This window comes from Leuciscus leuciscus (genome assembly GCF_965113295.1).
Source record: "Leuciscus leuciscus genome assembly, chromosome: 18".
NCBI lineage: Eukaryota > Metazoa > Chordata > Actinopteri > Cypriniformes > Leuciscidae > Leuciscus > Leuciscus leuciscus.
Genome location: NC_138742.1, coordinates 11,440,234 through 11,467,114, shown reverse-complemented (window position 1 = coordinate 11,467,114; position 26,881 = coordinate 11,440,234). Strand labels below are relative to the sequence as shown.

Genomic DNA, 26,881 nt, shown 5'->3' with positions numbered 1-26,881 from the left:
AGAGATGTTTATCTATATTCTTTTAGAGCCAACAAAGCTTACTTACACTTATGAGCATCACAGGCTTGTGCTAAACGCACACACACACAGAGCTGGCTTCAGTGACAGTGCAAAAAAATCTTATGCAATCCAGATTTTTAACATACAAATTGTAACATTTTAACATAAGGCAACAGTTATTCCTGAATCATTTCTGAAAGTCAATGAATCATTCATTCAACAGATTTCAAAGCACCAATTCATTCACAAACAAAAGATGTGACTGTCTTTACAAGTGAGTCATTGAATTATTCACTGATTTGTAAGACTTATTTATTTTTTTGTTCAAAGAAATGAATACTTTTACTCAGCAAGGGTACATAACATTGATCAAAAGTGACAGTCAAGACATTTAAATTGTTACAAAAGATTTAAAGTTTTTTTAAACTATCAAAGAATTCTGGATTTGTTTTTAAATCATATTTTATTTTATTACTGTTTTAACAGCATCAATAAATGCTGATCAAATAAAAGCAGCCTTGGTGCGCATAAGAGATTTCTTAAAAAACAGTAGTGTATTTTCTACGTTTTCTATGTAAGACTAGTTGGAACCCAGCTAAAAACACCTTACACCATGTTAAACTGTACTTCTGGTGTTATCAAGTCTTGTGTGTTTTGATGGTTTTAGAAGAATTTTAGGTACTTGTCAGCTGGTCAGGTTTAGGAAGACCAGCTAATCTTTTGCTTAGCCAGGTTAAGAGAGCACCTTATGCTCGTTTTTATTAGTTGTAATACAAGTTTCAGGTGTCCCCAGAATGTGTGTGTGAAGTTTCAGCTCAAAATACTCCACAGATCATTTGTTATACCATGCTGTAAATGCTGCTTTTTGAGTGGAAGCAAAAACATGATGTTTTCGTGTGTGTATCTTTAAATGCAAATGAGCTGCTGCTTCCTGCCCCATGAATAGGGCTGTGTCTTTACAGCTCATGCTTCAGATAGATAAACATGGCAGACTGTGTACAGCTCACTCAGGGGTGGAGCTTAGCTAATAGGGCAGATTCTGTCACCAGTTGTGGGCGGGGCCTGTTTCACTGTGACGTCACAATGGATGCATTTCTGAATGGCTCGTTTTGAGACATAACATTTCTGATTCATGGGGAAAATAACAGAGTGGATCGATTTTTTACCATAATAGGGCGGGGTTGTGTTCACGCGCTGCGGACTCAAAATTATGTTAAAAAACAATATATCTGTCAAAGTGAATTTTGCACAATAGACCACCTTTAAGACCACTAATCCAGTTGAGACTGATGTAAACAGTTTTTTCAGCTGGGTTCCCTAAGAACAACTAGTTTAGGTTTTAAACACACTCCTAGTCAAACGCCTCATTGCAATTATTGCTCGACCACTGTGACATTCCTGTGAGATACAGGTGATAATAATGCACATATTAACAGAGGCCTCTGTTTATTTGAATTATTAATGCCAATGTCTCTCATGCTGCTCCAACTATTTAAATTGGAAATTTGAAGAGTACAGTGGCCCGTCAGGGACACGCTGCCAGTCTCCTGTAATGTCATTCAGCCTACACAAGGTCAAGACGCTCACTGATTTCAAGAAAGAGTGGATGAGTGAGAAAAAGAAGAAAGAGAGCGAGAGAGTGGGAGAAGCCTAGAGAAATACGTCCACGCTAGCATTCAGACTGATGGAAACTTTTTCAAGGCTAGTGCTCTAATCAACCCTGTGCAATCAAAATGAGCAATCAGAAAAGAACATGGTGACCACAGGTTTATGAAGCCACAGCACCAAACGTTAGAAGGACACAGCTGCTGATTATACTGTCTGCTCTCTTAAAATATGCCCTTACTATATTGAGGAACTCAACGAATGGCTGAGATTAGCATATCCGTAGTATTTCAGGAGAGAGGTGAGTGTGTGCCTGTGTGGAAAGCGTAGGAGTCCTGTATTTTAATGTGGTATTCTTTAAAGCTCCCTGCCTTCTGTTTTCTCTTCTCTTTCTCTAAACTCTCTATTTCACTGGTCCCTGTGGAAACAGTAAGAGTTAATATAGCAAATAGTTAGTATACAGCTCCCTAAGCAAAACATCTTGTGATTTATTTACACACTGGCACACAAAGTGACATAAATTGAATTGCTCAGATGTTGCTTTCATAGAGACTTATTAAAAGGTCTACATATGGTCACCATCTCATTACTGTGGTGAAATGGGAGATTTGCATCATAGATGTGCAGCTGACAAATCTGCAGCAACTGCACGATGCTGTCATGTCGATATGGATCAAAATCTCTGAGGAATGTTTCCAGTACTTTATTGAATTTATGCCACAAAGAAATAAGGTAGTCCCGAGGGTCATAGCGAGGTGTACCTAATAAAGCTAGTGATTATACTCTCTTAAAATAGACCTTACTCCACTCTTATAGTGCAATACTTTATATTACTCTATATAATATAAATGATAATATGAGATCTTTCTAAAATTTTGATTTAAAAAACAAAACAAATTTTTTTTCACTGTATTAAGAATAAAATATGGTTACCATGGTAAACTTTTGTAAAGGCAGTGTGGAACACTCTAGAAATGACACTTCCTTTTTTTCGGTTCTCTCTTCATTTCTACCTCATCATCCTCATATCTCACATTGTAACAGCACATATGATGAGCTTTTTCAGAAGTAATTATGAGAATATGTGTGCACTTGCCCTGTGGCAAGGACTCTGGACACTCTCTCTCTCTCTCTCTCTCTCTCTCTCTAACACTGTTATCAGGTACCTGCTCTGACGTGTGCTGTCTCTGTGGTGTCTGAAGTAAAGACAAGGTAAAGGCTGTAATTAATCCACTGAAGGTAAAGGACAACCTCTCTCTCTCTCTCTCTATCTCTCTCTCACACACACAAGCACTTTCACAGCCGCCACACTTAAAATTTTCAGTCGCAGAGCTCAATAATTGTCCTCTATTATACTGTCCCTGTGTAGTGTGATTCAGAGAGAGATCAGCCGTCTGTCTCCCTGGAGCCGAACACTCACAGCGAGACATTTTGGAGCACTGGGAGATAAAGGAAATGTTTGTTTGCTTCAGCTTAATTGTTTCATGTCTGAGGAGTTAAATGGATATACAGAGGATTACTTTTGTAGCGCATTTTCCTTGTTGATACATTTTTCTTAAAGGTGCTCTAAGCGATGTTGGGTGACGTCACTTCTTGTTGACGTTCGAAGTATTGTCAAACAAAACGGAGGCTAGCTTGACCCTCCCTCCTCCTCATCCCATCCCCTCCCCCTCCCTTCCCTCTAACAATATACTTTTTTGCTATTTGTTCATCGGAACGTCGTCTCTTTGGTCGTGTGTCGGCCGTATCAAAATTCAAGATAATATAATTCTAATGTTAGTCGTTGTTGTTGTCTAGGACATCTTTCCTCTAGCTAACTTCCCTCTTCATGCTTCTCTCTCCTCCACACCCCACACCCCCCTTCATGTGCACGCATGATTTGCAGTTTAGTTTCAATAAATTCAATCCAAAAATGGTTTTCTTAATCAGTGTTTTTATCTCACTTTTCAGTTAAAACTATCTGAACATCCATAAAACCAAATAAATTGAACTGAGAAAAATTCCAGACTCGTTTTCAGATATATATATATATATATATCTAAACAGGCCTGAATACATCTTATGAAATTGGCTGATTAAAAATATTTTGCTCTTTTTTGCACTGGGGAGGGAGCTTTGTATCGAGAACGGATGAGTATGTCTACATATTTGTACATCAAATTGTTTTTTTTATCAATAGAGCAAAGAAAGTCCATGATACATCCCCTTTAATGTCTACTCACATAGACAGAAGAGGGCACCATGAGATTATATATGAGCGTGTGTGTCCTCTTTTGTACCTGATAGTGCATGAGAGTGTTGAGTCTCTTCCAATCATTTTCAATCTTAGTGGTGATGTCTTCATCCTGCAGGACCACTCGGGCCATTCGTCCCTGACGCCACTCTGAAAAATCAAACATTTGAAATTAAAACAGACACAGTGAACCTCCTCCAGCTCAAAGCAGATTGATTTGATTCAATGCATTGAATGTGTCTTTTCACATGGGTTAGAAATGTGTGTGTGCACACGCAGAGGGTATAATTAAATGCTAAAGAGAGAGCTGATAGGATATAGAGAGGCTCAGAGCGAGAGTGATCATTGATTTTCTCCTCTGTTGAATGGGGTTTATTAGTTTACGTGGTTGCCAAATGCACAGATGATGCCACACACACACACACACACACACACACACACACACACACACACACACACACACACACACACACACACACACACACACACACACACACACACACACACACACACACACACACACACACACACACACACACACACAAAAAAGCAATGCCAGTTCTGCAGCTACAGAGACAGAACATCATCATGGAGGAGATTGCTCTGGCCAAGGTGCTGGAAGGATGATTTGCACCGCTGACAGGGGGCTTTTGTGTGGCGTGTGTGTGTGAGATGGCCGTTTGTGTGCCAGAAATAAAATGTGGAGTCAGTCTGTCAGTGCCGTCTGTCAGCTTTTACCTGGGTCACACATGCACCTGCTTGTGTATGTGCACAAATATTGTACATTTCCATCACTGTTTATACATTACAGACAACATTAGATCAAAATTTGTTTACATTTCTGAAAAAATTTGAGGTCATTCTGTATTGAAATGTATCTATTAAAAAAAAGTTCATTAATTCCTACCCTCGAATCTGAATGGGCAAGATCACTGATATTCAGTCCAAAGTGCTGAGAATTTTCAGTGACTCTTTCTGCAGGTACTATTGTTACACTATAAATAGGTGATATGTGACTTTTACTGTCACATATCGTCATTGAATCATTCATTCAAATTATTCTTACAAAAGCATAAATTTACTTAGGAACAAAACAAGTGATCGTCTTTATACTGCAAGTCAGTCATTATTTAAATCATTCACTCAAACAATTTTTTCAAAAGCACTGATTCATTCAGGAATTAAACAAGTGACTCTTTCTGACTGAGTAAAGAGTCACTTGTTTACACTAAAACACAGCAAAGAATGTACTTCCTAAAGAAACTGCTTGTTTTTAATGTCAATAACAAAATGCTTCAGATGTTTTATACTGCTTTTATTGAAAGTGTTTTAACTTGCTGTATCATTTGTTGGTTCGGAAATGCCACACAAGCACAGAAAAACATAATCAGAAAAACAGTCACCACTGCTAGCAAGCTGCTTGGGATAACATTACCAACCATTGAACACATCTACAAAGACAGAATGTTGAAAAAAGCCAATAACATTGTATGTGATCACACACACCCATTAGCAGCCCATTTTAATCTACTACCATCTAGGCGTCGTTTCTGCCCACCTCTTATGACCAAGAACAGATCCAAATTTTCTTTTGTACCACAAGCCATTAAAGCCTTAAATCAATTGAAATAAGCTATCTGTTCGGCTGGCATTGTTAGACCAAAGGGTGTATAGTGTATTATAGTGTTTTTTGGTGTATTTTAGTGTTTGTAGTGCCTTGTATTGTTTGTGTCATATGTTTGTCATGTATTGCCTTGCGACTGCGCCGCAAACCCAATTGCCCCATGGGGACAATAAAGTTCTTCTACTACTACTGAGTAACTGAATCGTTTAGCCAACTGATTCATTAAAAACGCTGACACTGTTAGAGATAGTGTGGACTTAGTGTGTAAGTGTACTGCACTATGGCATTTTTCAGACCTGGGACAGTCTTGCGCACTTCCTGTTGAGTTCACACACTCTCAAGTGGCCAAGACCCGAGGTGTGGGTAAATTAAATGATTCACTCAAATGATTTCTTCAAAAGCACCAGTTCATTAAAGAATGAATCAGGTGACAGTCTTTATGAGTGAATCATTCACTCAACAATTCATTCAAAAACACAGATTTTTTTCAGCTGTGATTTCATTCGGAATTGTATTTTTGGTGCAACAAAAAGATTTTTAAATTAAAATGTTAAATATGGAACTGTTGTATAAAAGCAAAATCAAACTCAATCCTGCAATGCAGTTTAACTCACCCAGGTCCATGTCCACAGCTTTGGGTCTCTGTGAATACGGCATGTTCTTATACACGGCATCCAGAATTTTTTCTTTGACCTGCGTGATGGTGTCGCAGTTCAGAACCTTGACTGGGATCTCTGGGCTGTTCTCGTTCTCTGGGTTGACGCAGTTTAAGATCTGGAGGGGGAAAAAAAGAGGATGAGGATGATAAGATGTTGGGCAGTGGTAGCTGAAACCGTAGGTGCAGAGCGGGGCTCTGGAAAAGGCCATTTCCTGGCCCGAGAAATCTAATTTCACACCCTCTGCAGGACCCCAATCTCAGCCTTAGCAGGGTATGAGAGACTAATGAACACTACCCTCCCTAGGCCAGACTGCCTGCTTTCATACACACATACAGTAACAGCACTGACCTTCATAAGAGTTTATTAGATACTATGTTTATTAGTGTGATGCTGACCAGCGTCTTGTAGTCGATCTGTTGCCGGATGAGTTTGTCTTCGCTGAGGGAGTATCGGGCCTCTCCGGTGATGGCGTCTATGGGACCTTTTTCCATCTGCTGTTTTATAGCACAGTACAGCATGAAGAGAGGCTCGCCTGCACACTCCTGTAGACACAGACACCAAACACACATTATTATTATTACTTCATCACTACTGGAATCACACTGACTTGTCTAAGGTTTGTACTATGTCTGTAGTATATAGTATGTACACTACCATTCAAAAGTTTGGTGTTTTTTAGTTTTTTTTTAAAGATTTTAACACTTATATTCGGCAAATATGCACTACATTGATCAAAAGTGACAGCAAATACATTTATAGTGTTACAAAAGATTTATATTACAAATAAATTCTGTATGTTTTAAAAAACAATATGCTTTTATTACTGTGATTACAATGACATTGAGCAATATATTAAAGGGTTAGTTCATCCAAAATTTTTTAATTCTGTCATCATTTACTCACCCTCATTTTGTTCCGAACCTGTAAGATTTTCGTTCATCTTCAGAACACAAGTGAAGATATTTTTAATGAAATCTGAGAGATTTCTGTCCCTCCATTGAAAGTTACGCAACTACCACTTTGACGCTTCAAAAAGTTCATAAAGAGATCGTAAAACGAATCCATATGAATCAAGCGGTTTAGTCCAAATTTTCTGAAGAGACTTGTTCGCTTTATATGATGAACAAACTGAACTTAGGCTTTTATTCACATATAAACATTGATCAGCAAACATAAACAGAAGCCCAACCCATACTTGCTTGATGCACAAGAACAAACCTTTTGTGGAAGCTCAAACGTGCTGCGTAACATGAGAATGAACCTCATTGGTTCTTGCATGTCAAGCAAGCATGCTTGTGCTTCCATTTACCACAACTGATGTGTGAGTTGATGAATGTTTATATATGTGAATAAAAGCCTAAATTAAATCTGTTCATCATATAAAGCGATTGTGTCCCATCAGAAAAATTGGACTAACCACTCACTTTATAGGGATTAGTTTTATGATCTCTTTATGAACTTTAAGCGTCAAAGTGGTAGCTGCGTAAACTGTCAATGGAAGGACAGAAATCTCTCAGATTTCATAAAAAATATCTTCCTTTGTGTTCTGAAGATGAACAAAAGACTTACAGGTTTGGAACGACATGAAGGTGAGTAAACGATGACAGAATTCACATCTTTGGGTGGTCTAACCCTTTAAGACATTTTACACACAATTAAAAAAAAGCTAAAAATAACTACATTATTATTGAAATTATATAATTTAGAGAATTTCACATTTACATAATGAGGTCATGTGGCCAATCTAATAAGGCCTTATCACAACAATGTAGCAGACTACTATTTTAAGTGTTTATTATTGCATACTGTTTACAGTTAGTATGCAGTATATAATGTATACTGCACAGTCACTTTTAACTATTTTGGACAAAAAAACAAAAAAAAGTCAAAAGCTTTCTTACAATCTGATTGGTTGGCTTTTTGCAATTTCCAATTGACTTTATGTGAAGCAGATTTGTGTTTACACGTTCCCAGGTTACTAAAATAAGCCTTACTACTGCCTAACTACTCACTGGATTTTCCCCATTCATGGAAAGATTTCAAAATATATTTTAGTTCAAGGCACTTAGCAGCAGCAAGTAAACAGGATATCCTGAAGCACAACTGAATGCTAAACCTCTAAAGTCTGACCATAAAGTCTACACATATTAATGTCTTTGATATTTCTCACATGACTGTTTGTAGAGACTCCAATTATTTGAATGATCTCCAACGAACATACAAACTGTAGTTGATCATGAGCCCGAATAAGCTGCAGAGTGAACCAGACCTCATGCTGAGAGTCAAAAGTCTGTCTCCATGAGACTAGTACTTATAGAGGAAGTCAAAGAGGCTAGTTACCTTCAGGAACTTATGAAGCAGGAAAGCAAACCAGTTGGTTAGCATCTTCTCAGCGACAGACTCCGTCCTGAAACACAAAAGTTGACACTTATCTCAAAGAATACCAGCGCATTTCCATTTTTCCTTTAATAACGGCTGCGTTTTGATAAGAGGAAAACAGAAAGTGAGAAAAACATTGCTAGCTTCCTTCCCTGTCAATCACTCCAGACTCTTTTTGGCCATATATCAGTTTTTTTTCTTCTTTTGACCACCCCCTGTCTCTTTCCTTCTTTTTTTTTTTGTTGCTTTGAGGCAGGAGACAGACACAAACCCACAAACGACAAACACACGACTCAAACGGGGTTCTCTAGAGTTGTGGGCAATAATTTGGGAAGAGACAAAAAGGAAGAGCCGAGGGTTTGTTGAATACAGAGCAGGTGGAAAACTGAAGAGAGAGAGAGAGGGAAAGATAAGGCAGACAGAGGAAGAGAGAACAAACAGCACCCCGACGGGAGTGGTTAACGAGCATGAAAAATACATGAAAGGGTTATTCCCTCGTTCTGACGGCTGAGCGCGCCTGTGGAATACCAATATCTCTCTTTGCCTGCAAAACATTTCTTCTTTCACCCCAGAAAATACTTTCTGTCTCTATCTGGCTCGGGTGTTTGTGGCAGCGAGTATTATGTTCACTTATGGGCATTACAAACACTCATAAGCATCACCGGACGATGTAATATCAGCTGAGTAATTGTGGCGCCGATGTCTGCGACGTTATGCGCTCACACTCCGTTGTGCCGCCGTGGAGCACACCGGCAATTTACTCAACAGCAGCGCCAGAAAATGACTCTCTTAATGCATGTGGAAATAACTATGATTACACCGCTGAGACAGCCCGCGAACACAGAGTGTGGGAGAGTGTATGTGTGTTTGGGGCGTACGCACGTGTGTGTATTCGGTTCGATGGGGGTCACGCTTCAGGGTCACACGTGAGAGCGAGCGCTGATCAGTGAGACAAGATGACGGTGATAAACTGTAATCGCTGCATATTCATGTGACCAGATGACTTTAGACAGTTTTTGAAAGAAGTCTCTTATGCTCAGCTGCGTTTATTTGATCAAAAATAGCTAAAACAATAATAATGTGAAATATTATTAACTGTTTATTTTATATATTTTCTCTTTTTTTTCTGTGATAGCAAAGCTCAATTTTCAGCATCATTACTCCAGTCTTCAGTGTCACATGATCCTTCAGAAATCAGTCTACTCGGAAAGATACCTTTCGATGTTGAAAATAGTTGTAATGGTTTTTTGAAACCGTGATACATTTCTTTCAGGATACTTTGAACAAAGTAAAAAAAGAAAAAAAAAGAAAAAAAAGAAGAAAAAAAGGCATTTATTTGAAATAGAAATCTTTTGTAAAATTATAAATGAATAAGCATTAATTAAAATTAAAATTTACTTACTAATGGCAAACTTTTGAACACTTGTGTATGATGTTACAAAAAAGGGAGTGATTAGTGTATCAGAGACAGTATAAAGAGGAAAAAAATAAACCCCGCCCTCTTATTAAAAGAGCCAATCAGCTTACTGGTCTGTTTTGCTCTAGAATGCACATAAGAATTTGCTGGCTTTTTATTGCTCTTTCACAACTCAAAAGACTTTCTTATTTAAGTACTAACTTTTTCTTAGATGTTTTCCCTAAAGTTCTTCAGAAGAAATAAAAGTAGAAATATATTAGACAATTGTTGACATACTGTATGAGTTTAATGCTATAAAGTTCCTGAGGAATCTGTTGAGAAAAGCTTAAGTTCATATTGAAATTGATTTTTGATTACAGACTTTGCTATCTTGAAAAATCTGAGCACAGTGTGAGCTGTTATTGATATTTCTGAAACTGTAGCAGAAATACAAGAGTTTATGGGGTCTTATTCTCTGAGAAGCAGAAGACGTAAGCAAGAGTCTCCATTTGCTCTCTATGTAATGTCATTGCTTTCTGAGATATTGCGATTCACGCCACTTGCGATTCGTCTTCACCATGGGAAATGACAGAACCCTGCTGAAAAATCCAACTAAACTAGTTTAAAGACACATTCTTGTGTTCAAAAAATATCTAGATGTATCGCAAAAGAAAGAAACTAAACTTGAAACATTGCAAAAAGCAAATACCACAAAACAATAGCAGCACATGACCATGAAAAATCTTGTTTATCTGTATTTATCTTAATCATATGCACATAAACTAACCAACCATTTTAAAACAGTGCAGACGAAATGCAAACACGCATACTGCGCTTTCCCTAAAGATGGTCGCTGAGATAAACTACTGGTTGGTGGGGACCAATTTTGTCATTCCGTTAGCGTAACAGACAGATTTGGTGATTTTACACATTCAAGTGGACAGAAGCTACTAGAAAACAGTCATGATGGCCACTGAGTGGATGGACTGCTTTAAAAAAAACAAGTTAGTAATGCACTGAGGGGTTTCGAGTTTGTATATTCAGAAGTTAAGAGTCCATTAACATAAAGATGATGTGATTTGCATTATTCTGCATTTGTTTTTTTTTGTATTCACTCATCTAGGTTAATGCATTAGTGGATGATAAATGCAAATTTTACTGAAAGAACACATGGCTGTCGAATAACGAGGCCGCCAAATTATACTCATTTAATAATGGTGCATTTTAGTGAATAAGGTTTAGTGAATAAATCAATGGCAGTCTCACATACAGATGAAATGAGAGAGAATAGAGATGGGCAAATAGAAGGAGTGATGCAAGATGGAGTGAAATGAAGGAAAGTCGTCATGTTCGAGACGACTTTAGCGCCTGTCCGTGTGATTCTTCTAAAGGACAGAGCGTATTTGTGTGTTTTATTCAGCAGCGTGTGTGGCGGTCTATACAAAACATGGTTATGTTTATATATTCTCTTTTAAGCCTGTCAACTTTCCTTTGTATTCTACCTGTTTTTGTCTGGGTCTGTGAGCTGAGGGACTTTGGATGCAGGAGCAAGAGGAACCTGTGTGTATTTGTGCATTGATGAGTGCATTCATACAATATGTGACACTCATTCAGTGAGTGTGTGTGTGTGTGTCAGTATGAGTGAGTTATGCGATCTGACACACACATACACTACAATGACAGTGCATTTGATGCTGGTTGCATCAGGTCTTGCAAGAATGTTTCCTGTCTTTTTCCTGTCTCGGTCAATCATCGATCAATGAAAGATGATGAGGGAGTGGGAAAAACCCTACAAATACAACCAAAATAACCAGTTACTGAACTAAATTTACCCTTTCAAATTGCAGTATCCTTGTGAAACTAGTTTATTAGAGTCATTCGGGTTTGTGCTTCTCATAAACTAGTTTCACAAATGGCTGGAAATTGAGTTCTAACAAGCAAAATGAACGGGAAATTGGCCCGACATTTTCAAATGCACACAGGAATTGGGCACTCTCCTGGTGCACCGACATTTTTCACATTGCAGGGGCTCAGAGTCAATATCTGGCTTCAAATATTTATTTCAGACCCACTTCATTGACAATTTGATGCTTTAAAGGAAATCTTTTGATACCAAATCACTATTTTCTTTCACCGGGAAGCACAAACACACTGGCCGCCTCCGACTGAGAGAATGAATAAACTGTTAATAGTAGCTATTTGAGCACCTAAATGAGTTTTTGCATTCTCTAAAACTTCATCACAACAGGCTTTTTTGTAATTCTGCCTCTGTCTGCTCATAAAAATTTACTTTCCCTCTTTCTTCAGCATTTTTAGATTTCTTTTTGCTTGCTTTCTTTTTTAACAGTTGCATTAATGAACATGAGGGTTTTATTAGCTATTAGCGTGTTTATGAGTTGTGTGTGTGTGTGTGTGTGTGTGTGTGTGTGTGTCTCAAGGGGGGTAAAGGAATGCTTCATTGAAGGGGTGACACAACACAATGTGTCTCACTAATAGTCCATTTCGAGTGGTTCTGGGTGCCTGCAAATCTCATTAGGTGAAAACATGTACACACACACAAACAGCAGCAAGAGAGAGCCGAAGGCGATGGAGCTGTTCCATTTTTAGCCACAGTCCTCCACAGATATTAACATGAGGGAGAGAAAGACAAAAAAGAAAACTCAAAAGTTCAGTGAAGTACAGTAAGAGCTGTGGCCTAGTGTTTAGCACCGATCAACTGAGCCATGATGCTCATGTGGGTGACACAAAAATATACTACACTAACTCTGTAACACACCACAAACAGCTTCTGAACATTATATTAAAAACAAAAAGGACACTTCAGACAAAGATCAAGGAAGAACTGAGGAATCATAGAAAACAAAATGAGACAAAACTAAATAAAACAAGACGAAACAAAATGAGACAAGACAGAACGAACAAACAAACGAAACACAATGAGACAAAACAAAACAGAACAGAGCTAAAAAACAAAACAATATACTCAATATGTTCAGAATCAGGGTATCTTCCGTCCATTTCATTTCCTATTTGAAATGAAATAAGCAGAAACGAGAAACGGCGCCTTTATTTGTTTTTTCGTTTTTTCCAAAAAACGAAAAAACGAGATTTCGGCTTGATTTTTCGTTTTTTAGTTCACAGGCAAAAAACGAATAAATGACTTCAAAGTTCGTTTTGCACATGTGGACGGTCATGAGGCGCCCCTGTCAGGCGATTGGTCAAGAAAATCTAAGCATGTGACGTCATCGGTAGTTCCCCAGGTTTATTCAACAAAATAATAGTCCTATGGCTCTGCGTACCGCATATTAAACTGTTCAGGGCAGGTCCTGGGCTTACTTATGTGCAACTTAACGCATTTCAGAGAAATATTTATATATCAGAAATATTAAATATTAATCTGCACCCAGACGGTTTTATTAGCTGTGCGGAGTTAAATCTGTGTGGTGAAGCACATACGCAGCAGTCATAACTCTTCTTTTAGACAATACGCTCAGTTTTGGACAAGGGGTGGTTATTGCAAATACTGTAATGCAAAACTGCTGATGGTGGTGGGTACCGCGATGATGGTAAATAAAATTGCACTGTAACTGTAGCTAATCATAGCCTGTTCTTTGGCAGTTGGGTCTGTTCGAGGTCGGATCACGTTCTCACCACAAACGAACCGCTCCAGAGTTCGTTTGAAAGCGTACCGCTTTTGGTGCGCACCCGAGTGCGATTGCTGCATTCACACCTGCCCAAGCGAACCGCACCAAGGGGGAAAACGAACTCTAGTGCGATTCAACAGAACTAAATGAGGCAGGTGTGAAAGAAGTAAGAACCCTTAGATTTTCTAGTTGTTGGAAATACTGTTAACCCTATGGTTTTTTTCTTGATATTTTGTGACTTTCTCATTTATCATGACGAACATGCAAAGTTTCAACATGCTGATGTGTTTTGACATAGCCTATACAAACAAAATTACTATAGTAGCCTAGGCTACGTTCCTGATGTTCACGGGCCAATTTGACCCAAACATTTTAACACTCTAATGCAACTGTAGGCTACTGACCCAAAATAATAAAATTGCTTGGTTATATTTTGTTATTTTGTTTGTTTTTTTACAACCTTATGAAGCTAAAATTAGCTTTTCCACACTTATTTTAATACAGAAAAATATTTTGTCAGCCACAGATGGTAAAAATGAGCCATCATTTATTTTTTCAATCTACCTGAAATAATATTAAACCTTTGTTTGTTGGTATTTTGTGACTTTTTTTCATTTATCATCATGATCATGCATGCAAAGTTTCTACATGCTGATGTGTGTTGACATACAAACAAAATTACTATTACATTTGTGATGTTCCCGCCCGGGTCAATTTGTCCCTCAGCTATTAAAATGCAACTGTACGGACACATGTGTTTATGACAGGGCACGTCAACTCCAGTTCTAAAGTGCAAGTGTCTAAAAGTGATCTAACCCTATGAAAAAGCTAAATCACGTTGTTCAGAATTAATTGCAAATTACAGATGAAAATCTTTGTCAGACAAATAAGCTCTCATTTCTATATTCAAGATATCTGAAATACCTAGCTTTTAACCTTTTATGATTTTCAAAGGCAGCTTTACAGAGCCAATTAATGAATAAAAAACATTTATTTGATGTATGTTTTTGTTATGTTTTGTTTCTCACTCCCATGTGAGTGAATAATGAGCTTTCCCACAATTTTGCTCAGTGTGGCACAAGACTTTGACATAGACAGCAGGAAAAATGAGCTCCCAAAAATTGACATTTAAATAAGTAATTTCACAGGTTTTTGATGATACTGATACAGATGAAGATGTTTCCGAGTTAGAGGATGCTTCAGAGATTGAGGAAAATGTTGTTTAAGATACAGAAAATGAATGAAACTAGGGAAACTAGGGAACTATGTCTATAGGAAACTAAAGGGAAAGTTAACTTAGGAAAAGTCAACATTATTTTCATACAGCTACATTGAATTGTTCAGTTATGATGTTATAAGCATAAAATGTATAAGAAAAAATGAAAACGTAAAAAAAAAAAAAATATGCAAAAAAAAGTCAGTAGGCCTACACTGTTTATAAAAAGAAAACGGTTTTAAAAAATGGTTAAAAAAACAATTTGACCAAATTTGTCAATTGGACCCGCTCCGTAAGTAGCCTACACGGAAATCGAACAGTGCACGAGGCTACGTTCAGCATATAGCGCTTATTTTAGATTTTTTTAATGTTTGACAACATCTTCCTCCACTCTTTGAACAATTTTAATTAACATTAGCCTATTCGTTATTAACAAAGAGAATAAGACGGATGAGATACAAGTAAATGAAAGACCTATGGATTAACCTTTCAAACGAATGCGGTTCATTGTTATTTTTTAATGAAAACACAACAACAATAAAATAGTAGGCTACAATAATAATAAAAAAAAAAACTCCTGCATAGTATTAAACTTGAATTAACAAAACGATTAAGACAGAATAACAACAGCATAGGCTAACAAATAAATAAAATATATTTGGAAATGTCCCTTTAAAATGAACACTGTTATTAAAACTTTTTGTTGTTGTTGTTGTTTTCAAAGACAAACTCACTTCTTTACTAACAAAATCTTGCGCATTTTCCTCCGCTATCGTCCTGTCAATCATCTCGCTCTCGCAGCTATGATTAGCTACAGTTACAGTACAATTTTATTTACCATCATCGCGGTACCCACCACCATCAGCAGTTTTGCATTACAGTATTTGCAATAACCACCCCTTGTCCAAAACTGAGCGTATTGTCTAAAAGAAGAGTTATGACTGCTGCGTATGTGCTTCACCACACAGATTTAACTCCGCATAGCTAATAAAACCGTCTGGGTGCAGATTAATATTTAATATTTCTGATATATAAATATTTCTCTGAAACGCGTTAAGTTGCACATACGTAAGCCCAGGACCTGCCCTGAACAGTTTAATATGCGGTACGCAGAGCCATAGGACTATTATTTTGTTGAATAAACCTGGGGAACTACCGATGACGTCACATGCTCAAATGTTCTTGACCAATCGGCTGACAGGGGCGCCTCATGACCGTCCACATGTGCAAAACGAATTTTTAAGTCATTTATTCGTTTTTTGCCCGTGAACTAAAAAACGAAAAATCAAGCCGAAATCTCGTTTTTTCGTTTTTTGGAAAAAACGAATAAAGGCGCCGTTTCTCGTTTCTGCTTATTTCATTTCAAATAGGAAATGAAATGGACGGAAGATACCCTGATTGTTCAGCTGTGGCTTAGTTTCTGGAGATGCAGGTTCGAATCCGGCTAGAACCTAATACCACATATCTTCTCTTTCTCCAATGCAATTTTCTGTCCTTTCTCTAATGTCTCTGTCAATGAAGAGTAGCAAAAAGCCAACAAAAATCTTTTTACACACTGCGCGACAGAGATTTGATTTATTGTGGCTTTCCCACTGAAATGATGAATCAGTCAGTGCTGAAAACAATCACATTCCCTGCTGATCCTCATGGAAACAGAAGCCCAGAACAAGCCCGAGTCTTGTAAGTGTCTCCATATCTTCCATAATCAAATAAAGATTAAAAAAAATAAAAAATAGACAAGCAAATATTACTGCCATCTATGCTTTAGGCTATTTAAAATGAAACGTACAGCCACTCTGATGACAGCAGAGACCAGACAGGCCCTTGTTATTTTTCACAGTCGGTTATCATTAAATGCAAGTGGGTCACTTTATGAAAATAAATTAGTCTCTCTGTTGATATTGTCTAATTCTTAAAAGATGTCTCATTTGCAAGCAACTGCCCTACAGGCATCTTTGACATTCATTATTTTCCTTAACACACATGAATATCCTTTGTTCCTACATCAAGAAAATTGCACACAAAAGTAGTTCACTCGTTATGATTGTCAGCTCGAAGTCGACTACTTGTGGATCTTTGTTCTTTATTAAACCAGCAAAAGGGAGCGGGAGCTGTGGCCTAGCGGTTTGTGTTGTATGATACGTTGAGCCTTGGTGCCCATGTGGATGGACAAAGCTTGTTATATATGCAGTACATATATATATGTACACATACATACAGGTCACAATCATGTAAAAAGTATTGAAACCCGTTGCCTTAAATGTATTAAGTAAATAAACGTACTGCTTAATTGAAAAAAATTAAGCTATGTAAACTTGAGAATTTCACATTACTTAATTTTTTGGATTAAAGGTTGTATCAGCGATTGTGGGTGACGTCACTTCTGTTTGTGTTTGAAGCGAGATCCCAAACAAACCAAGTTAGCTCGCCCCTCCCTCCCGTTTCGTGCGTCATGAAAAAAACTATCATGCACACGCATTTCTTAAAGCGACAGACACACGATATTCAGATTGACGTTCTACCTCAATGATGGCTCATTCTGCTGGGTATTCCACGATGGTAACACGAACACGATGGTATTCCCTCGCCCTAATCCTCCTCCTCCTCTTGGGGATTGACTCAGCCATGTTCAATTTCTCTTGTTCGTTGATAGACGCTGGCTTCTTCTTCAGCTCCGACTTCGCGTGCAGCCGTACACGAGCGCAAAACCTCACAACACCCACCGCCTGTGGGTGATTGGTTGGAACACTATTTATTTTGGTTTTGAGTGGTTGGTGAAACCAATTGTTTTTGTGTGCAGATCTCAGAGCCTAGGATGCCTACAGAGACGCGTTTTTTTGACGGCCTGCTTATGGGGCGGGCTATTTTTTTACAGTCTATGGGGGCGGGCAGCTAGTGGATCGTTAGGAAAGATTACATGAATGTGATCATTTATGTTTGGGCCTTTTTTGGGCCTGAAATCGCTGATACAACCTGTAAGCAACCAAGGCAATGGGTTTCCTCAATTTTTTGAAAAAAGTCAACTGATCACTTTTTACAGTGCATGGTCATCAAACCCAAAAAACGGCTTTTAAAAGACCAATTGGGCCATAATTCTTCACAAAATTTATCTGTTCAACATGAAATAAGACCGTTTGCTCTTCAGACGAACACCAGCGAATGCATCGCTCACTGAGGTGGGACAAGCTCCAGATGTATTCCATTATCCGAGAAATGTTAAGATGAGGAGCAGACACAGAGAGAGGTCACAAGAAGGGCAGGGTTTGTCCACACGGATCAATTGAAATCAAAATGCTTGAGATGGAGAGAAAATGAGAACGAGAGAGAGAGAGAGAGAGAGAGAGAGAGAGAGAGAGAGAGAGAGAGAGAGAGAGAGAGAAATGCCTTTTATTAAAGGAACAGAGAAGAAAATTAGTGAGATGGAGGCCAATCGATGTGGAGGGAGTGGAGGCCAGCAGTAGTCGCAGAAACAGCAGTGTTCGTTTAACCGTAACACTGACAGGAGACTGCGTGGCCGAAAGCGATAGTGGAAAAGGAAGGAAACAATAAATAAATGAAAACACAACAGAAAGAGACGGATTTGGAGGGTTTCTAAAACAGCCTTCTTGTTTTCCAAATGCTTTGTGTAAAAGTGAAGACAAGAAGCTGCGAACGAGACCGAAAGGAGCATGATGAATCAATAATCTCCTAAATTCCAATAGAAAAAAAAAGGGAAAGAGTGTCATCTAAAACCACGGGCCCCTGATCCCCAATGGCCCAGCCTGCCAGCGCGGCGGGATTAGTGTTTTGTGTTCCTAACGACAGCAGATAATGAGAGAGACGCGCCGTCTGTCACTTTAAATAACGGCGTAATCCACATTCCCCCCGCATCTATTTACTGTGACTATTAATGAGCTGAGTCACGTATCGAAACACCGAAAATCATTCAATACGAGCGAGAGAGCGCGAACGAGGAACGGCTGCGGTGTTTGTTTGGCCTGTCTGCTTTGAATATTCAAAGTGTGATGTATAGCTGATATAACGCCGCAGTCAGCAGGAACAAATCACCTCCAGCTACACTAAAACACACTCGGCCTCCATCAAGTGGAGCGTAATGAAATCAGCCGCGGACTGTGCTGTGTGTTAGCCCTCGGGCAACTCTTTGTTTAATCATTATTAGTCTAAATCTTCTAGTTGATACGCTGCTTTGGAAAGACTTTGAAAAACCTATACAAATTTAGAGGGAAAGCATAAAGGACAGCCGAGAGCGCGAGAGAGGAAAAAACAAGTGGATTTGAGCTGCTCATGAATGTTTTATGAGTACGTGGCACACAAATGAAAAGTGACACTGACAGTTGGGTCATACTGAGAGACTGGAGGGAAGCAGACTAATGGATCATGAGTCAATATAGCTATAATGCTAGACTAAGATACCAGCGCAACACTTTAAGATCAGTTAGTAATTTACTTATTTACAGGTTTATGGGGTCTGAATGTTGACATGATTTAATGTAAGTCATAATTGATATTGTTTAATTTTGGTTTCTTTCAAATCCACCTTTCAGAAAGCGCAGTCTGCTCTGATTGGTCAGCTAGCCTCAGTCTGTTGTGATTGGTCTACCGCTTAGACATGTGTCGGAAATGTAACAACCCTTACCATAACAGGTGAGTCCCAAGGCATCCTGAGCCGCTGTAAAAACTACTGTAACTATGGTGTCACTTTTGCTGTATCAGTTCGTAATGACAGTCAAGAAGAACAACGTTTCTCCATCAACACTCTAACCTGCATCAAACTGCATGATTCAGAAACCAGTTGCTAGAAAAATGGTGATAACACAAGAAAAGGTTGTGTTTTTACTGCTGAGAAATAGTGTTAAACATTTTTTTCTTTTTATATAGTGTTAAAAAAGTCCATGTAATGATGTTTTGCTCTCACAGTGAAAAAAACTGCATTTCCTCAACATGGTGATAAACTCTTTCTGGTGTAACCGGTCCTACTCTGGGTCTCCGGCGTGGGAGGAGGGCACTCTAACAAGGACACTAAAGACCGCAGCCACTAGCTTGTGTCTCTTGAGGCCAGGGGAATGAGGTTTACACACTCAGCTCTTACTAGCCTATGCCCGTTACACTAACCCCCCTAAACCTCACTCCCATTTGGGTCACAGCACCAAATGTAACCCATTCTACTCGCCCCGCTTCGTGCGGGATTTGAACCTTGGTCTCCGGTGTGGACTGAAGCCGCTAGCGTCAGTCGCTAGCACGCCTCTTGAGGCCAGGGGAGTGAGGTTTACACACGCTTACTGGCCTACGTCTGTTACACTGGCTTTATAACGACCAATGTTTAAAAGCGAGCCAAACTAGCCTGCAGGTGGGCATTATGCAAAGTTTACATGGTGACATATACATGCCACAGAAAAAAATGTCAGGACTACAAATGAGTGTGTTTTTTTTCTGGAGAGATTCACTCCCTTTGGGGTGGACTTTGATTGTTTACATGCACAAACAGCTATGACACAGGTAAAATCAAAAACTACAAAGTAATTGAAAAACTAACACTAAAAACACTCAAAATTAAGTAAACAGCAAACCTCCGGAGTAGTAGTTTGGGGTGGTTCTTGCTCTCCAGGTTCTTGTCGATGAGGTCGGAGAGCAGGTGTTTGAGCACATCTGTGGCGTATTCCAGTCGACCCTGGAGAGCCGTCATTATGAGCGACGCCACATTGCCGCGGTCGCGCATGGAGAAGGAGCGCTGCATTTCCAGCGTACGGATGAATGTCAACAAAAACACCTTGTTGTTTATCAGCTGGCCAAACAGCTTCAGAGCTTTTTCAACACATAGCTGCCCATTACCAGAGACCTGCAACACACAACAACATCTTTGTCAATGAACTAGACTGTCAAACTAAATTCCTTAAATACATCATTTATATAAAAAGATCACATGTAAACTACACCATGTCCTGATCAGAAAAGACATTTTGATGGTGGAATGGTATGGACTTGAGCTGGGAAGCCCCGCTTGAAGTGAAATCTCACTGGTCCAAAATCCTGCTTCAAATAACTGTTTATTAAACATCCAGTAAGATTGGCTATGATTGTGTCACATGGTACCGAAGTGTGCACCCATGTTGCACCTGGTTACATCTTGGACAACTTGTTAGAGAAAAGTGATCATTAAATAAAGTAAAGCGCAGCCCACCTCCAGCTCTCTGAGCACAGGATGGTCCTCGATGCCAGGGAATAGCACTCTCATGGCATATGTGCGGTAATCCAGATAGGGAATACCAGCCCGGTCCAGATCACTCGTCAACTCATTGATATCAGTCTGCAGTTCTGCAAAAGCTGAAAAAAAAAAAAAAAGAGACACAATTTTCAATACACAGTAATCCACAGTTCAATGTCTAGGTCATTTTTAGCCACAAAATCTATAGAAACAAAATTTTATTTTGCTTAATGAAAATTAAGCCTATTTTTGGGATTGGGACATTATTGTCATTATTAACATTCTTATCAAATTATTTTTTACTGTAATACAAAAAAGTAAATGTAAAGTACATCATGGTAGTATTTGTTGTTATACTATGCTTTAATTTAATATAAGAACATTAAAATGTATGAACAATATATGTATTTATTTTTATTTATTTAAAAATGACTATTATATGAAAATCACCACTAACATTAATTGGTTTATTAATTATTAAATATTATTATTGTTAATATTAATACTAAAACATTATTAATATTATCACATACTATTTTACCCTCAAAATTAAAAGATCAGTACGCATTACACAGTAATGAGAGTTGAGCAAGGAAATTGTGGCAACAATTTACAATAAGGTTCTTTAGTTAACATTAGTTAATGTATTTACTAACACGAACTGAGCAATACACGTACAGTACAGTATTTAGTTAATAAAAATACAGCTGTACAGTGTTTGTTCATGTTAGTTGACAGTGCATTAACTAATGTTAACAAATACAACTAATGAACTTAATTAACCAATGAACCTTATTGTAAAGTGTTAATTCGTAACAAAAAAACAAAAAAACAACAAAAAAAAAGTCCTAAAATATGACTCAATTTCTTAATGCAAAATATAATTTCTTATTTGGGTGATTTATGAACATTCCTTGAGTTTGGGTTTTGAAGCCACACGCCACATAAAAGGTTCAAACGCCTGCCGAAACCTGAACTTCTGTTCTAATCAACATCTCTGAAGACTTTGTTTTGTCCAGTTTGAGGTTTTTATGAAGTTCCTGAAGGTTGTTGCAGGCAGACGAAGAGAGCAAACCAAAATAACCTCTCAGCTTCTCTGTATTTATGGTGTTCACACTCACACAAACACACACACACACACACACACACACACACACACACACACACACACACACACACACACACACACACACACACACACACACACACACACACACACACACACACACACACACACACACACACACACACACACACACACACACACACACACACACACACACACACACACACACACACACACAGAGTAAATTGCAGGCTGCTGAAGTGCTTGTCCCCTGCTGGTGGAGACTGGAGGTGGGATGTCTTTAATTGGGTCTATTCTGACAGAGCCTGGGGCAGCACTCTTCCCTGAGGGAGTTATCTATCTCTCTTTCTCTCTCCCCACACGTTTCCTTATTTCTCCTTTCTGGAACGTTCTTTCTGATTCACTCTATCTGTCTCCTCTCACCTGTCCTCCCTCTCTTCATCTTGGTCCGGCGTTCTCTCTCTATGCCTTTCTCTCCTTTTAAACTCACTCTTTTGCAGGCGTTCGTGAAGTGCAGGGCTCAATCTGCCCCTTTAATACTCCTGCATCTTATATTCCTTGCGACTCTAGAGTCAGTCAACACAAACTGCATCCTCTCAGCCCCGCTAACCATGGGTCAGGGACACTCTTTGTCTGAACTGTGTGTACGAAACTGTTATATCTGTCAGCCTCCTGGAACCCTCAGACGATGATGTGTGTTGCATCATTCTATGACTAAAGGTTTAATTGGTGCTATCTGATTAATAAGAATATGACATGATAAAAAATCAAACACAAATGTCATGTGCTGTATTTCTTGAGTGTATATATTATATATATGCATTTAAAAGTATTTGTCCTAAATACTAATATTGTAATATTATTTTAAATTAAATTAATAAACATTTTATAAAAAGAGACAAGCCCTCCACTAAGGCCCTGTGTACACCTGGTATTAAGATGCATTTTGGTCAATCCGATCACAAGTGGACAGCACTAAATACAGGTGTAAACAGGGTCTGAAATGTTTTGAGCTTGTCCACTTTTGACCACTTCCAGTGGTAGTCGAAAACACATTCGACCGGATTGCTTGTGTAGTGTAAACGCTGATGTGGTTAAATGTGTTCAAAGAACCACCTACTCTCCTCCTACTGACCTAATGCGTGAACATTATGGGAAGTGCGCTAACCAGACAGGATTTAAAATGTGTCGGCTGAAGACCTAAGTTTGGTTTGAAGATGTAAAACTTACTAAGCAAAAGTTATCTTGCCAACACTGATTTCTAACACACACTCTGGGCTTGTGGCTAATATGTTTTTCCATCATCTGCTTTAACGTTCATATTGTATGTAAATTGTGTGAGCTTATTTCATCCATGAGATCGAAATATCTGAATAAAGCCCATACATTTACCCGCCCATAGACCCTCCCCTCGAAGAAATCAGGAGAGAAGTGGTTGAAAGTGGACAAAAGAGACGGATTAAAACAGCAGGTGTAAACGTCTACTTGTGATCCGATTGACCAAAACACATCTTAATACCAGGTGTAAACAGGCTGTAAAAACATAAACAAGTGTCAGAAACGAATTGAAAAAATCAATTACCTGACTCGCTAAATTATGTTTTATCCAGGACATGACAGTCCTGTTCTGGGGTCATAATGAAACAAGATTGGTTTCTCCCAAATAAACCCAAAAAATCAATAAAGCAACATAGTGAAAATCTTTCTCACCTTCTTTACACTCCAGCGCGACCCTGGACTCCAGGTTGTCCATTTGCATCTGGAGTCGCTTGAGTGTGAGGTCGTTCTCGCGGGATTTACGCTTGTAGGCAATGAGCACGAGGATGACGATGATGAGAAGCAGTCCGCCACCGGCAGCGATGCTGACAATGGCAGGAAGAGTCAGGAGGCTGTCAGAAAGAATGTTTACTGAACCGGGGGACACATGCAGACCACCGACCTGCACCTGAGAGAACAAACACACATATATACACATGAGAATCAGTTAAGAATAATCGCACACACAGATACACATATAAAGATGTGCACGCAGAGACACAGAGTGTAAAAATATACCTTTACCCACTCAACCCACAAAAATAGAGAAAAAACATACACATTGCTTTGAGGAAGTTTTGGGCAGCACTAACAGTAATTGGTTTTCTGTTCCTAGGGAACCTGGTGACAGCAACAAGACTGTGGCATTGCTGAAGGTCTGGCCTGCGTCTCCACCAGCGGTACAACAATAGTAAATAATGAGCATGAGGGCATTTAACACCCACCTCAACAGCACAGGTCTCAAATCTAGTAAACACGTACTAAAGGGCCTTTCAAGCATGTTAAACACATGAAAACACATCAGGAATGGTTCACAGAAATCCAAATATATTTATTTATTTATTTCAATCTGATCATAACTGCTGACTTGTTTTCTTTAACAAAAAAGGATCAGAAATTTGACATTATGGAAAGAGAGATGGAAAAACTACTTACTATCTTCAAATATTTGGGTTGGATTTCAAATGTTTTTGAAAGAAGTCTCTTATGCTCACCAAGGCTGCATTCATTTGATCAAAAATAAAGTTAAAACTGTAATAGTGTGAAATATTATTATGATTCAAAATAACGGTTTTCTAGTATATTTTATAATGTAATTTATTCCTGTGATGGCCAAGCTGAATTTTCAGCATCATTACTCCAGTCTTCAGTGTCACATGATCCTTCAGAAATTTTTCTAATATGCTGATTTGGTGCTCAAGAAACATTTCTTATTATGATCAATGTTGAAAAATCTTGTGTTGCTTTATGTGGAATCTGATGCATTTTTATCCTGGATTATTTGATGAATAGAAAGTTTAAAAGGACAGCATTTATTTGAAATAGAAATCGTTGTGACATTATAAATGTATTTACTGTCTCTTTTAATCATTTTAATGCTTCTTCACTGAAAGTACTTTTTATTTAGAATGATAGTGTAATTCACTATATGGGAAAGGTACTGAGACACGTTTCCATTCATCAGAAATCAGATTTCAGGTTTCGATCTGGACTGAAAAACATTTCAGAGAAAAAACAAAAAACATTTGAGCTGGATGTGTCCAACATACAGATGCATATTTACCATGATTTTGTACTGGCCGGTGAGATTAGGTGGCTCGCACAGCAGTTGAGACTCAGATACGGTGACAGAACATGGAGTCTCTCCTATCAGAACGGTGTAATTAAGCTTCACTCCAGAGGCCAAGGGAACCAGATTCTTACCCTGGTACACACACACAGCACATGTGAAAGGTTAGTTACGTTTGAAAAGCTTACACAACTGAATATTTAAGTGTATATACACATATACTTTCAGTATACATTGCATACGCTTGGGTAGTGACAGTCTGATCTGTACATCTGAGGTCAAAGAGTCAAATGTGTGGTACCTTTAAAATGATAGGTGAGCCAGGTTTCTGTTCCAGTATGCCATTGGTGCTGAGAGGCTCAAAGTAAGGGTTGGGGTAGTACATGAAGTTAGTGTTGTTGTACACTAAAAGAGCCTGCACATTATTGAAGATGAAACCAAACTCGTCTGCGTGCTTGACTGAGTCCAAACCCGGCCTGTACTCGGCTGTCAGCGAGGGAGCGAAACAGCTCATAGTCGTGGTGTTCAGAATCTTACAGACCTGGAAATGAGAGAGAGACAGAGATAAATATGCTTTATTTTCATCACCAGTTTTTGAGAGTAATTGTTATTCATTGTTTCATCTCACTTCAGTTCTTTCCCATTAAGATCCCTTTGATACCATCTGTTTTCAAGTGTTTTACTGAACTGAAAAGACTGCAGATGCATTTCCTTTTGTTAGACAACAACGGAGCTGGAGAACAAAGGAAAGACTACCTTTTAAATTCAAAAATCAGAAACAAACTCAGAGAGAAAACATTAAAAGTGTAAATTACACTCTTTTGATCGAATCTCGCCACTTCATGCGAGTGTTTGAACTTCATGAAAGAAATGAGCTGGCGTATCTTCATGTCCAGGTCGCTTGAAAGACAAAGTTCTCATATTTTTGCTTTAAGAAAAAGCAGCATGTCTTAGAACCATTTGGAATTGTTGCATTGTGAAATTATTATTTTACAATTTTCCCATTATTATTAAAACTGCAAAGTACATCATAGTGATATTTGTTTTTAATTAACATTAATTTATGCTAAAAAAAAGAAAAAAAAGAAAAGCCATTATATAAAAAAAAACAAGTTGAAAAAATACTGTACAACCATAATTAGAATCTGAGATTCTAAAAATGAGTACAAGTAATAATAGCAAAGTAATGGAAAATTGGAGGGAAATGTCATTTATTGGATGAAATATTTAAATAATGCAACAATAAAAAAAGGTCTTTAAAAGGCTTTAATGTTCTGTAATTTCTTTTTGTATTATTTATGATGCTCTACAAAATATTATTTGGGGGGTTATGGGACGCTGTTTGTCAGAAGTTTGACATTTCATGAGTTCGGCACTTGCAACACAAGCAGCGCAGCTCAATGTATCGCTAACCGCGAGGCCTCAGATTCAATGTAATTTCATTGTTGAGCTGAAATGATGCAAACTGTAGCACTCTCATACCTCAAGTATGCAACAACCGTGATCTGTACTGCATAAACATCAGCAGTCACACTTGACGGACGCACTCACAGACGCCGAGCCGTTCCCTCGGAGTAGCAGAGAGCAGCAATGACGCTCCAACAACAAAATTGATTGCTGTGAAACTCTGACTGTGCCGGGAGGTTTTCATCTCATTTCTTTCTTCTCTCCGACTCTCAGGGGAGAAACTTAATTAGAGCTAAATATCTTCAAAGCACGGCAGGACCGGC

At 38.5% G+C, this 26,881-nt stretch overlaps 1 protein-coding gene across 1 annotated transcript in view; it reads right to left on the bottom strand.

Annotated features, from left to right (window-relative positions):
• plxna2 (plexin A2) overlaps nt 1-26,881 on the bottom strand; it is a 204,843-nt gene that overhangs the window by 16,175 nt on the left and 161,787 nt on the right. Inside the window, exons 18-26 of the mRNA XM_082146376.1 lie at nt 25,453-25,692; nt 25,146-25,286; nt 23,756-23,990; nt 20,935-21,077; nt 20,324-20,592; nt 8,462-8,528; nt 6,517-6,663; nt 6,077-6,236; nt 3,885-3,988 (exon numbers count right to left, since the gene is read on the bottom strand). Coding sequence (XP_082002502.1) covers nt 3,885-3,988; nt 6,077-6,236; nt 6,517-6,663; nt 8,462-8,528; nt 20,324-20,592; nt 20,935-21,077; nt 23,756-23,990; nt 25,146-25,286; nt 25,453-25,692 — 1,506 coding nt within the window. The remainder of the gene's footprint in view (nt 1-3,884; nt 3,989-6,076; nt 6,237-6,516; nt 6,664-8,461; nt 8,529-20,323; nt 20,593-20,934; nt 21,078-23,755; nt 23,991-25,145; nt 25,287-25,452; nt 25,693-26,881) is intronic.